This window comes from Suncus etruscus, chromosome 17 (assembly GCF_024139225.1).
Source record: "Suncus etruscus isolate mSunEtr1 chromosome 17, mSunEtr1.pri.cur, whole genome shotgun sequence".
Lineage (NCBI taxonomy): Eukaryota > Metazoa > Chordata > Mammalia > Eulipotyphla > Soricidae > Suncus > Suncus etruscus.
Window position 1 is genome coordinate 21,195,603 of NC_064864.1, and position 13,279 is coordinate 21,208,881.

The following is a 13,279-nucleotide window of genomic DNA, read 5'->3' on the forward strand; positions in this document are numbered from 1 at the left end:
ATGGCTGGAGGGTAAGCGTGAGAGGCGGGACTGCGGAGATCTCGCCGGGCTCGGGGTTTGCTCGGCCCTTTGCCCCCGAGCGGGTGGGCTGGGGGGTCTCGGGCCGGGGTGCAGACCCTCTGGGCTCTCGAGCTCGTCTCTCTGCAGCCGCCGCGCCCCTGCGAGGCCTACCGCGCCGAGTGGAAGCTCTGCCGCAGCGCCAGGCACTTTCTGCACCATTACTATGTCCACGGGGAGAGGCCCAACTGCGAGCAATGGAAGCAAGATCTGCAGAGCTGCCAAGACTGGGAGAAACGACGGAGTGCAGAGGCCCAGGTGTGCGGGGGAAGGCGAGGTGGGCTCTGTGCCCACGGGTGCCTGGGCTGCGTCATGCACACCTTACCTGCCTAGAATTGCCCGGGTCACTCAATCCTCCCTGCTCCAGGTCCAGGCTCCCGGACTCTGTTTTTCCAACCCTTCTCTGCCTGGTGCTTCTCTTTCGAGAATTATCAATGATTGACACATCAGCTGGGCATTCGGATGCCACTGAAAGGACCAAGAGAGAATGGGTGTAATTGGAAGGGGTTGGAGGGTTGAGGGTCTGCTGGTCTGGAGCAGAGGAAAGGTAGGGGACCGGACTGGAGAGTTGCTTTGCTGTGTGTTCATTCTGGCCTAAACTCTGCTGGGAAGATGGATTTTATTTCTCTCGGTTTGGCCACCTGGATGGGAGAATGTATCATGGAGGGTCTGTCTATCTGTTCAGCAGATATCTATATTGGGCTTTTTATTTTTATTATTGTTTTTGGGCCATATCAGGTTGTACAGAGGGTCGGAGGGAGGAGGACTATTTCTAGCTCGGTGCTGAAGGTTGCTGCCAGCGTGCTTATCATTACATTATGTGAATATTGAACCAGACAAGCTGATAAAACCAGCTGTTGTATAAAAGAAAAGACTGGCAATTTCATAAGTGAAAAGTCCCCAAATTGGAAAAATTAACTTTCAACCTAGATGGCAAAATTGCTGAACTTTTATATTTCCCTAAAGACTTCATGTATGAGCCACAGGTGCCACTCAGTGGCAAAGTAAATGTCCACATGGCCTGGATTCAGTTCCCAGACCCAAGTGTGTGCGTGTGCTTGCACGCACACCCTCACTCACTCCCACCTCTTCTTCCTTGCAGCTCATCAAGTGGTATAGAAAATAAGAATGAGCTGAATCGCATGCACCCTAACTTAGAGTGTGTGATATTTTTTTCTTCAAAGGGTTTCCTTCTCTTTCTTCCCTCCAACTATTTTCAGTATTAAAAAAAGTAATGAGGGGCTGGAGTGATAGTATAGTGGGTAGGGTATTTGCCTTGCATGTAGCCATCTTGGCTAAGTCCCTGGCTTCCCTCTGGTTCCTGAATCTGCTAAGAGTTATTCTTGAATATAAAGGAAAGAAGGAAAAAAACCCTGAGCATTGCCAGGTGTGGCCCCAAAACAAAACAAATGAATAAAAAGTAATGAGGGGGGCCAGAGAAATAACATGGAAGTAAGGCATTTGCCTTGCATACAGAAGGTCGGTGGTTAGAATCCCGGCATCCCATATGGTCCCCCAAGCCTGCCAGGAATGATTTCTGAGCGTAGAGCCAGGAGAACCCCTGAGCACTGCCAGGTGTGACCCAAAAACCAAAACCAAAAAAAAAAAAAAAAAGTAATGAGGGGCCAAGAGAAATAGTACAGTGGATAGAGCACTTGTATATGGCAGAGCTAGGTTTTATCCCAGCATCCCATATGGGTTCTTGAGCACCATTAGGAGTACTTCCTGAATGCAGAGTCAGAAGTAGCCTCTGAGCATCTCTGGGTGTGGCACCAAAACAGAAAAATAAGTAAATAACGAAAGATGGAGAACTAGTATGGGAGATAAGGTACTTGTCTTGCATGCAGCAACCCAATTTTTATCTCTAGCACCAGAGTTCCCTGAGCAACACTAAGAGTGATGCCTGAGTACCAAGGGTTTGGTCAAACCCACCCCCCAATAAAAATAATGATTTCATAATAGAAAAATGGGCAAAGGGCTCAAAGGAGGAATTCAGTTTAAGAAGAAAACCAAATGCTCTGACATATAAGTTCATATAGCAACAGTGGTCTGTGTTTAGCTCAGTGTTAGAAGTTCCCACAGGGGATTGGAAAGCCAGGAGGAAGATGTAAAGTGTCTGGGAAACTTCTCTGTCAAATGCATGACTTTTGTCCCTTGCAGTTTTACCTCTGAAAGTTTAGGTGAGTCTAATGTAGTCAATGGTATCAAGTCCAGAGATCTCTGAGATGTTTTAAATTTCCTTAAGTTGTGTTCTACGTAGTCTTTTCAGTTTGGGAGAACAAGTGATGTAGGTCTCTGTGCTTCTAGCAAACAAGTGTCCAGGTTTATTAGGTGGAAGCAACTGTTTCTAAATGATGTCTTTATATACTGTCTATGTCGAGAGAGAGAGGGAGGTCCGGGGCCCTGTGAGCGCACAGAAAGACAAGTGACTGTGGTCTCCTTTGCACAGCGGTCCCTCTGTGACAGCGAACGTTCAAGAATCCAAGCTACACAGAAACACGGGATGGTGTGGACCCTAAGGCAGAAGCCCCCTGCAGACTGGCACCTCCCTCTGCCAGAGGAGGACAAAGACAATTGATGAGTATGTCGAAAGTTATTTCAATTATTCTAAATAGAAGCTGACAATTGAGTGCACAATTCGTTTAAATTGTTCATTCATTTTTGTCATCCAGTATTAGAATACCAACAAGAACTAATACACTGAATGCCCTGTGGCCTCTTGCTTCTATTCCTCATTTTCAGGGGGTTTTCAGCACTAGGCCTCAACCTAACGACTGTAAAGTCAAGTATCTGTGCACTGATCTTGGGGGCAAAATAGTCTATTTCAGAAGGTCCATACGTCAAAGAATAAAACATTTTACATTTTATCTCCTGTTTGCCTCAATAATCTCTTCGTATATCCATGTGTGGTTGGAAGTATGTGTACACAGGAACCCAGAGCAGAGATGAGTATACAGAGCCAGGGGTTAGGGGAGTCTTAATGTCTAAGCTATGCCGTTGGTGTCTTGTACCCCACTTGCAGTGGGTGTGGTAGAAGTCTTCCCAAATCTAAAATCCATATTAGATCAGATTCTTTTTTCACAGGTTATATAAATTAATTAGAGTGGGAGTATAGCAGATACGGTGCTTGCCTTGCATGTGGCTGACCTATGCTTGATCACTGGCACTCCATATGGTTCCCAAGCCCACCATTAGTGATCCCTGAGTGCAGAGCCAGGAGTTAGCCCTGAATATTGCTGGGTGTGGCTTCAAATGTAATTAGCTAGAGCAGTCTCAAAACAGAAAGCCCTTTCACTGGATCATGGATGACAGGATATAACTCAAGAACAATCAGATAGTAATAAGGACCAGGTGCATTTTCATTGCCCTTCCCAGGCAAGCCTTCTTCCAAATTACCTTGTGCTCCTTGAAACCCCTCCTTTTTTACTCTAAAGTGTCACACAGTCACTTTAGTCACATAGGCATGATTAACTCACTGCAATTGAATTCAATCTCTAGCCCTTCCCTTCTCCCAGGAAGTTGTGATTGGAAGTTCCGTATCTTATTGTTGGTTTTACAGAAGATACCCACCTTCTCCTTTTACATTTTTCCTAAATTATTTTGTTAGTATAACAAAACATGGGTTTTTTTGGGGGGAGGCAGGGGAGAGCACTCTCCTGGTTTTACACTCAGGAATTACTCCTGGAGGTCTCAGCACCATATGGGATCCCAAGGATTGAACCCACGTCAGCCACATACAAGGCTTTGTTATCTTTCCAGACCAAAGACACCTGTAGGAAATTCGAAGGCCCAAACTGTATGAAGACCAAATATGTATGAGTATATATTTTGGTGATTGGGATGTCCAAAACATGTATTTGCTGTGAATTAAATGTAGGATAAGCCAGCTACGTCTTGACTAATTTTATGAACATTACTGGAGTATTAAGTACTACTGAGTATTAGGGAGAGGGAGAAGATGATCTAAGTTTCCTCTGAAACACAGCGGGGGCATTTGAGTTTAGCACTGTGCAAATGCCATCTGGAATTGCAAAGACTGGAGGATATGGGGCATTCAGGAAATGGCTGAGAAGGAGCAGTAATCAGTTCTCAGGTGACCTCCCTGGTGCCACCCTTACAGACCTTTGCTTTTAGTTTAAGAGGTTTGGGAAGCCTTCTACTGCTTTTTCTTTTTTTTAAACAAAATCTTTCTTTGCTTCTAAATACCGTATCAACATGTATGCATATATATGTAGAATAAGAAGCCTACTACTGGGGCCGGAGAAATAGCACAGCAGTATGGCGTTTGCCTTGCATGCAGCCGATCCAGGACAGTCAGTGGTTCAAATCCCAGCATCCCATATGGTTCCCCATGCCTGCCAGGAACAATTTCTGAGTGCAGAGCCAGGAGTAACCTCTGTGTGCCGCTGGGTATGACTCAAATGCCATAAAAAATGGAGCCTACTATTATGTTGATTATCTACATCTACCATCTACTACACATGGAATAGGACTCTGGAATTAAAGTCTTGAATAGAAGTTGTTTCTAAGAGTCCCAGTTGAGAGTTTAAGGGACAAACATAAGCTCTTAAGGCATTAGGATCTAAAGTGATAAGATCGGTTTAGAAAATGAAGAGTGATTAGAATGGTGTCATGCTTTTTGGGCATAACTACAGATTTTGGGCCCGGAGAGATAGCACAGCGGCGCTTGCCTTGCAAGCAACTGATCCAGGACCAAAGGTGGTTGGTTCAAATCCCGGTGTCCCATATGGTCCCCCGTGCCTGCCAGGAGCTATTTCTGAGCAGACAGCCAGGAGTAACCCCTGAGCACCGCCAGGTGTGGCCCAAAAACCAAAAAAATAAATAAATAACTACAGGTTTTTTTTTTGTGCCACACCCAGTGGTGCTCAGGTTACTCCTGACTCTGTGCTCAGGGGAACATACTGGATGCTAAGGATTGAACCCACTTTCCTATCTCTCAAGCCCCCAAACTCAAGTATTTTTTGTTGTAATCTGGTCCTCATTGTTACAGTATGTATGTAGAAACAAACTTCACAAATTGTAATTTGTACTGTAATATACTAAAATTTATGTGCCCTTGAAAATAAAAACTAAGTGCAACAAATTGAATTAAATCAAGGAAATTAAGATTTTTTTTAAATTGTAAAGGATACAATGGTATGGTTCCATTTATCAGTGAAAATGTAACTGTAAAAAGAGACCTCATGGGGCCGGGCGGTGGCGCTAGAGGTAAGGTGCCTGCTTTGCCTGTGCTAGCCTTGGACGGACCGCGGTTCGATCCCCCGGTGTCCCATATGGTACCCCAAGCCAGGAGCAACTTCTGAGCGCATAGCCAGGAGTAACCCCTGAGCGTCACCGGGTGTGGCCCAAAAACTAAAAAAAAAAAAAAAAAAAAAAAGAGACCTCATGATGTGGGGCTTAGGAAGAGGAGGTGTAGGGGTGTGGTTAGAGGTGCAGGAAAGTATGCTATGATGATAATGTACTGCAACATGGTGCTTGCTTGTAGCTACATATAGTAAAATGGGACAGAAGACATAAGTGCTGTATCATATACTCAGGACTGTACTAGTGTGAAGCTCTGACACTATGCTGCTAGGAGAAAGGGAGATAGCACCTCTGCATATCTACTTCCAATCTCCTGTGAATTCATTGTGATTGTTAGTAAATCTTTTATTTTGTTTTTTGTTTTTGGGCCACACCCGGTAACGCTCAGGGGTTACTCCTGGCTATGTGCTCAGAAGTTGCTCCTGGCTTGGGGACCATATGGGACACCGGGGGATCGAACCGCGGTCCGTCCAAGGCTAGCGCAGGCAAGGCAGGCACCTTACCTTTAGCGCCACCGCCCGGCCCCCAGTAAATCTTAATGAGTAAAACCTGTGTCAAAAGAAAGCACCTGGGCTGAAGTAATAGCACAACAGGTAGGATGTTTGCCCTGCACATGGCTGACCTGGGTCCCTTATGGTCCCCAAAGCCTGCCAGGAATGATTTGTGATTGCAGAGCCTGGAGTAATTCCTGAGCACCACTGGGTGTGGCCCCAAAACAAAACAGAACAAAAAGGCACCTGCAGGGAGCTGGAATGATAGCACAACAGGTGTTTGCCCACCTGGGTTTGATCTCCAACATCCCATATTGTTCCAAGACCATCAGATACACACACACACACACACACACACACACACACACACACACACACACACACACACACACACACACACCACAAAGAACCTACAGCAAGCAAGGTGGTGGAAAGAATGCAACATCTGCTCAGATTGGATATCTGGATATGAGGGCAGACAAAGGGATGACCCAAGCCTAGTCAATTACCATGCTGACATGGTTGGGAGCTCCGACTATAAACTGGAGGAGGGGACTGAGATGCTTATGGAGGAGGTAGCTTGACTAGTAGCCCCGGGATGGAGCCAGGCTGAAATTGGCCAATGAGACAGAACAATGAGCAGCTGCAGGGGAACAGGCTTGGACCTGAGATAAGAAGTGAAGCAATGCCCATTCAGGTAGCACCAACGGACTTAGATATCTTTTTTTGTTTTTTTTTTTTTTTTGGTTTTTGGGCCACACCTGGCGGTGCTCAGGGGTTACTCCTGGCTCTATGGTCAGAAATCGCTCCTGGCAGGCTTGGGGGACCATATGGGATGCTGGGATTTGAACCACCGTCTTTCTGCAAGCAAGGCAAACATTCTACCTCCATGCTATCTCTCCGGCCCCAATTTTTATCGTCACACCATACAGTAGGAAAACAATTATAAGAGAGTGGGGAGATGTCTTTGGGTCACACCCAGCTATGCTCAGAGCTTACTTCTGCTTCTGTTCAGCGGTCACTTCTGGCTTCTGGGGGAAATCATGAGAACAAGGGATCATACTAAGCTCAGACATTTATAAAGCAAGTACCTTACCTACTTACTGTCTTTCCAGGTAAACAATCTTAACCATTTTTTTTTGGATTTGGGGGCCACACCCATTGGTGCTCAGGGGTACTCCTTGCTCTGCACTCAGAAATCACTCCTTGTAGGATTAGGGAACCATATGGGATGCCAGGGATAGAACCCAGGCTGGCTGCGTCTAAGGCAAATACTCTTCCCCACTGAGCTATCGCTCCGATCCCACAAGTGTTTGTTTTTTTTTTTTGCTGGATCCCCCACAACAGTCTTAACTTTTACTCATGTAAAAGGTTTATAAGTACAGACTTTCTTTTCTAACATAGTTATGCAAATAACCAGGAAAAATACTTCACCTAATACATTGGATCTTCTCAGGCTGAGTATTGCTCAAACCTAGGTTAAAGCCCTAACCACAGAATGTGACAGTATTTAGAAAAAGGATCTTGGGGCCAGAGAGATAGCATGGAGGTAGGGCATTTGCCTTGCATGCAGAAGGACGGTGGTTCGAATCCTGGCATCCTATATGGTCCCCAGAGCCTGCCAGGAACGATTTCTGAGCTTAGAGCCAAAAGTAACCCTTGAGTGCTGCTGGGTGTGATCCAAAACCCCCCACCCCCACCCCCCAAAAAAAAGGATCTTTTCTTTTAGAGAAAATTAAGGTAAAAGGAGGCCATAAGAGTCCATTAAGACTCGTGTCCTAAAAAAAAAAAAAAAAAAGACTAGTGTCCTAATTGTAAGAAATTGGGATAGGCACAAAGGGATGATCATTCAAGGACACAGAAGTAGCCCTCTATAAACCAAGAGATCTCGAGCAAAACTAACCCTGGATATGCCTGGATCTTTGGAGTTCTACTCTTTGGAACTGTAAAAACACATTTCTTTCATGACAGCCATACATTCATACTTAAACAGCCTACTACATTAGTACACTAGACTAGAGCAGAGTACCTGATTCATGACAGAGTCAGAACTCTTTCCCCAATCAGATGTCACATCTTCCTGGAGGAAAGAACAACTGAAACTAGGATTTCTCAGCCTTGCTCTACCCTCCAGTTGAAAATCCAAATGAAGTTGGCCCATGACATGATGACACTTGTGTCCTTTGATGTACCCCCAGGAAGGCTCAGCCCCTTCTCTGCACACTTGGCAGCCAGCATGGTGCATCCTTCACCTTCTCTTCTCTGGGATGACTTGTTTTCCAGCTGGAGAGGTCAGGATAGTCCTATTGGTCCCACACACTGAAATCTTTTTATTGGGGGGAAAGGGGTGTGAGAGAGAGGGCAGAAGTCTATATCTTGGTCATTCTTTTCTTATCACATGGCAAAGAGAGACAGCCTCTCACCCATCCATCCTCAAGTGAATTGACATGACAGACACATGATGAAACACATTTATTCATAGGATACCCAGATGTGATATGCAGACTTAAACTCTGGTAATATTGGCTGCCCGGGACAATAAGTTCAGCAGACAGCTGACTACAGTTCTTTTATTTTCATTTTTTGTTTTTTGGGCCACACTGGGCTACTCCTGGCTCTGCACTCAGAAATCACCCCTGGCTAGGGGGACTATATGGGATTCTGGGGATCAAAACTGCATCTGTCCTGGGTCAGCCGCGTGCAAGGCAAACACCCTACCACTGTGCTACTGCTCCAACCCTGACTATAGTTCTATCTTTTGAACTCTACCTGTGTGTATACCTTGGTAATATCATGATACCTCCCTTCAGGGGGCTGGTAGCTGGTGACCGGTGGTGTGTAATCTGGCCCTTCCTTCTCAAAAGGAAACAGAGTGGGGTCCCTCTTGATTGCTTCCTCATAGAGCTCTGGGGATATGAGTTGCAGTTCGTGCAAAGCTTCCTGCTGAGCCTTGACCATGGACCTGATGGCGTCCCTCTCCATCTCGTGTTCTTGCTGCTTGTACAGGGACCACTTCTTCAGAAGCAAAGCCCTCCGTTCAGCTTCCTCAAAAGGGAGCTCCACCTGAGGCCGCTGTCTAGAACACAAACCCAAAGGTATAAAGCTGGGCATCAGTGAACTCACCAAGGTGTCTGGGCCATTGTGCATGACCCATACTACTCCATGTCAGAAACAAATGGGATTTAGGAAGGTTGGGAGTGACAGGGATATAAAATAGAGACACATGCTTTGCTTATGTAATGCCCAGAGTTTGGTCCCCTGCATCAAATGGTCTTTCAGACCCAATAGATAATGCTCTGGAGGCCCCCAGGACCAGCAAGTGTGGCCCTTGTGGCCTTCTAGCATTGCTGAGCTAGCCTTGGTAGCTCCCAGCACTTACCACTACTTACTGCCACATAGTCAGGCTCTAGAATTGAATTTTCCGGCTCAGTTTACTGAAGAAGAGAATAGACCCCAGGCCTCCCGTGTGCTCTCTGGGAGTCCACCAAATGAAAAATAGAAATGGAATACATGAAAGTATATTGGGGCTGGAGAGATACTACAAATATTAAGGTACCTGCCTTGCACATAGCTGACCCCAGTTCAAGCCCTATTAATAAATATAGTCCCCTATGCACCATCAGAAGTAATCCCTGAGCATTGTGACCTGGGCCCAAACCCTGGCATTCCATATGGTCCCCTGAGCCTGCCAGGAGTAACTTCTAAGTGCCACTGGATATGGCCAAAAAAACCCTAACAAAGTAAGCAATGTTTAACATGGTGGCAGTAGTGGTTGGGTGTGCCCCCACCCAAATAAAACTCCCAAAATCTTTTCCTTCACTAACAAAAGAATTTTTTTCGGGGGGTGGGGGATGGACCATACCTGGTGATACCAAGGACTTACTCCTGACTGTGCACTCAGGAACAACTTATGGCAGGGCTCATGGGACCATATGGGATGGCAGGGATCAACCTGGGTCAGTCACATTAAAGGCAAGTACCCTACCCAATGTGTTATCTTCCTGGGACCCCCAAAATATCTTCAAAATTAAAACAGTATGAGTTCAAGGCGCAAATTTGCCAACCCTTAAAACACAGCTGCCTATATGCATCTGCATCACAAAGCAAAATGATAGACAAGGGTTACAGTCCCCAAGCCATTAACCTAGCTAAGAATGTTCTTGCTAAAGAATAGCAAAATGAATATATAGCAGTGCTGATCTAAATTCACTTGGGTACCTGGCCCAGTTTATAGACAGGAGTATTTGAATAAAATTTTTTAATAAAAATGTTCTGTGTAGGGGCTGGAACGATGGCGCAGTGGTAGGGCATTTGCCTTGCATGCAGCTGATGCAGGACAGACCTCGGTTTGATCTCCTGACGTCCCATAAGGTCCCCCAAGCCAAGAGCGATTTCCGAATGCATAGCCAGGAGTAACTCCTGAGTGTCACCGGGTGTGGCCCAAAAAATTCCAAAAAAAAAAAAAAAAAAAAAAAGTTGTGTGTCAGGGATTGAACCTAGATCTCATGCTTGCAAGGTCTGAGCGACATTGTCACTGAGTGACATCCTGAGCCCAATTCTAAGTCTCTCTCCCAGATTCAGCCAAGGTATATATTCCACAGCTACCACAATACATAATCAAGAATAGGGCGCAGGCATGATGAAATCCCTGGACCTGAGAACCTCAACAAGTAGTATTCTTACCTCTGTTTATCCAAGAACTTCACAGGGGTAATAAAATCTTCAATAGGAATCAGTTCCTGGCTAGCCTTTTCCAGACGGCGGATTCTTTTCTTCAAACGGTCCTTTGCTGCTTGGTCTTTTTTAGGATCTACCTTCTTCTTCTTTCTCAGTGGTTCTGCCCTAATGGAGAAAGAAGACATTAAACATTTTCCTCTTTATTCCTACAACTATGATGAGACATGGCTATATGGTGAAATACCCCAAACTCAAACTGAGCTCTTCCCCAAGAAAGGAAGTATAAATGGTCCTGACTTCATGATATCAGTGGGGGCTCCCCATCCATGATCTTTGTGAGAATTATCTGAGCCCTGTCAAATAAGAAGGGTGAAAATACAATGAGTAAAGTGCTTCTTTGCACATGCCTAACCTGAATTGGATCATTAGCACCACATATGATCCACTAAACCCTACCAGGAGTAGTCCCTGAGCACAGAGCCAGGAGTAAGGTCTGAACATCATCAGGATTTGGATTTGATCTCTGCCATTTCACATTTTGATCCCTGCTCCAGGGACTCCTAGAGCACCCCCCAGGAGTAATTTCCTGAGTGCAAAGCCAAGAATAACCCTAACCATCACTGGGTGTGGCCCCCCCAAAAAACAAACAAGGGTGGAAAAAGTTCATTTTTTATACTAGAGTTCATGTACAACTCTTTTAGAAAGTGAGTGCAGTCAAAGTGAAAATACCTAACTGAAAAATTCGAAGTTCACCATGTACTCTTTAATCTTCCATTTCTGGAGCTCCTGCATGTAAATTAAATGCCACAGTCCTTTGAACCATATGTCAAGCCCTTTTCAGTTTTTAAAATTTGTTTTGTGGGGGCCAGAACAATAGGACAGCAGCAGGGCATCTGTTTGCCTTGCACGCAGCCAACATAGAATGGACACCAGTTCGATTCCTGGCATATCCCAAATAGTCCCTCAAAACTGCCAGGAGCAATTTCTGAGCACAGAGCCAAGAGTATCCCTTGGATGCTGCTGGGTGTCACTCAAAAACTAAAAAAAAAAAAAAGTTTTGTTTTGGGATCACACCCAGTGATGTTTAGGAGTTATTCTTGGCTTTGCACTTAGGAAATTACTCCTGGGGTGCTTTAGGAATCCCTGGAGCAGGGATCAAATTCAATTGATCATGTGCAAGTCAAATGCTCTACCCGCTTTACTATTGCTTCAAACCCCCAGCTCTTTTGGGGACTTAACAAATTCCTGATCCTGGAGTACTGACAAAGGACTGATCTGTTCTCATCAGCACATCTCTCATAACAGTAAGTTAATATGAAAAAAATAAATCTTCAAAAATTAAGAATGATTTTTTTTTTTACCAAGTTCCTAGATAGTACCCCAAGTACAGGTGTGGTCTCCAAACAAAAATGCACTTCCAAGTGGTGGAAAAAACAAACCTCAACTCAGCAGCCCTTACCTCTCCTGGTAATTGGAAATGGAAAAGCCCATATAGTAAAGGCAAAAGTTTATGTTGATCCCTTGTAAACACGCAAGAACCCCTTCCCAGATCATTAAATTTTATTTAAGCGACTTTCACATTTAATTGATTTCCCCCCTATTACCGACAGCAGTACTCTACATGGAGAATGTCAAGACAGGAAAACATCTGCTGGAATTAAAGTGAGAATCCTTAAAAGGGGGTCGTTAATTTTGCAAACCCAATGCTGCATGGCCTTGATTGCTTTCGTGTGTTCGTGCATCTTCTGCTTGTAACCCCTTTGCCAGCCGGTTGAGTTTACCTCATGGGAATGAGGTCCCAGAAGGACAACAGTGAGGCTCGCTGATGGCAGTTTCTAACCTGCGTTTGCCAAGTTCCCAGGAGCCTGGAAAAGACGAGAGAAGTATAAACATATGATTCACAAAATTGCAAAAAAGGAGGGGAGACACAAATCAAGAAGCTTGCAAAACCGGTGAGTTGTAACTGCAGAGATTGACAGCAAGGTCAACATGTTCAAGTCCATGTTCATGACACCAGAGAGCACTTGGGCAGAGTCCCTCCTGGCTAGGATTTTCCTATTTTTTACTCCAGGGTTAGGCAACTAGGTCGTTTCTGACATGTCCACAGACTGGGTAGCCAAGAAGCGGGGACCAGACTTGATCAGGCCCGCGTGCGCCCCTGGAGCACCCTTACAAACCCATAGCACTCACCCATTCCGCGGGCCCAGAGCCCGAGCGGAAAAAGCTCCCAGCACCGCAGCAGCCATGGGGGCAATGTGACAGTCCAGCGGCGGCCTCCAGAGGCCCGGCCCACAGTTCTCCGCGCGCGCGCACAAGCGAGCACTCAAAAATTCAGGTCCCGCCTCTCTAGGAACTCAAGTTGCGGCCACCGAGAGGGAGGCTACCGGAAGTAGCCTCCTCTAAGCCCTGTGAGCACCATCCTGGCAAGCTGTGGCCACGCCCTGAAATGAAGCACTTTCACTTCCCACCCGGCGCGACTTCCGGCTTTTTCGTAACTTCCGGTTTCCATATAAGGGCCTGCGCTTCCTGTAGCCTACAGCCTTCAGTGTCCACCTGAGGGAGCGAAGTTTTGCAGTTCGTCCAAGCACGTCCTAGTCACCCTGGCTTCCCTCCTCACGCTCCCCATTAGGCGTGTGAAGCGTTGTGTCAGAATCTAGGGAAGTGGGGGAAGCAGCCATTGGGGTTACTTCCTGAGGGGGCCCAATTACGTGAGAGGCTCAATTAGACAC

The 13,279-nt window shown here is 45.8% G+C and overlaps 2 protein-coding genes across 2 annotated transcripts; one reads left to right on the plus strand and one right to left on the minus strand.

Moving 5' to 3' along the window:
• C17H22orf39 (chromosome 17 C22orf39 homolog) lies at nt 1–2,653 on the plus strand. The gene is made up of 3 exons (XM_049764577.1): nt 1–11; nt 81–315; nt 2,507–2,653. Exons 1-3 carry the CDS (start codon nt 1–3, stop codon nt 2,633–2,635), a joined length of 375 nt encoding a protein of 124 aa, XP_049620534.1. The 3' UTR covers nt 2,636–2,653.
• A 5,933-nt stretch (nt 2,654–8,586) lies between these two features.
• On the minus strand, nt 8,587–13,030 carry MRPL40 (mitochondrial ribosomal protein L40). Its single transcript, XM_049764661.1, has 4 exons — nt 12,741–13,030; nt 12,332–12,415; nt 10,557–10,715; nt 8,587–8,949 (listed from the first exon to the last, which is right to left on the minus strand). Exons 1-4 carry the CDS (start codon nt 12,794–12,796, stop codon nt 8,625–8,627), a joined length of 624 nt encoding a protein of 207 aa, XP_049620618.1. The 5' UTR covers nt 12,797–13,030; the 3' UTR covers nt 8,587–8,624.
• Nucleotides 13,031–13,279: the final 249 nt, after the last annotated feature.

Bases quoted from the DNA above. Each gene is read 5' to 3' on its own strand.
- C17H22orf39 (XM_049764577.1), top strand. The intron at 316-2,506 runs GTGTGCGGGGGA...TCCTTTGCACAG, and splicing joins GACGGAGTGCAGAGGCCCAG to CGGTCCCTCTGTGACAGCGA.
- MRPL40 (XM_049764661.1), bottom strand. From the start codon at position 12,796: ATGGCTGCTGCGGTGCTGGGAGCTTTTTCCGCTCGGGCTCTGGGCCCG. The intron at 12,416-12,740 runs GTGAGTGCTATG...CGTCTTTTCCAG, and splicing joins GCTCTGGGCCCGCGGAATGG to GCTCCTGGGAACTTGGCAAA. The intron at 10,716-12,331 runs GTAAACTCAACC...TTTCTCCATTAG, and splicing joins TGGGACCTCATTCCCATGAG to GGCAGAACCACTGAGAAAGA.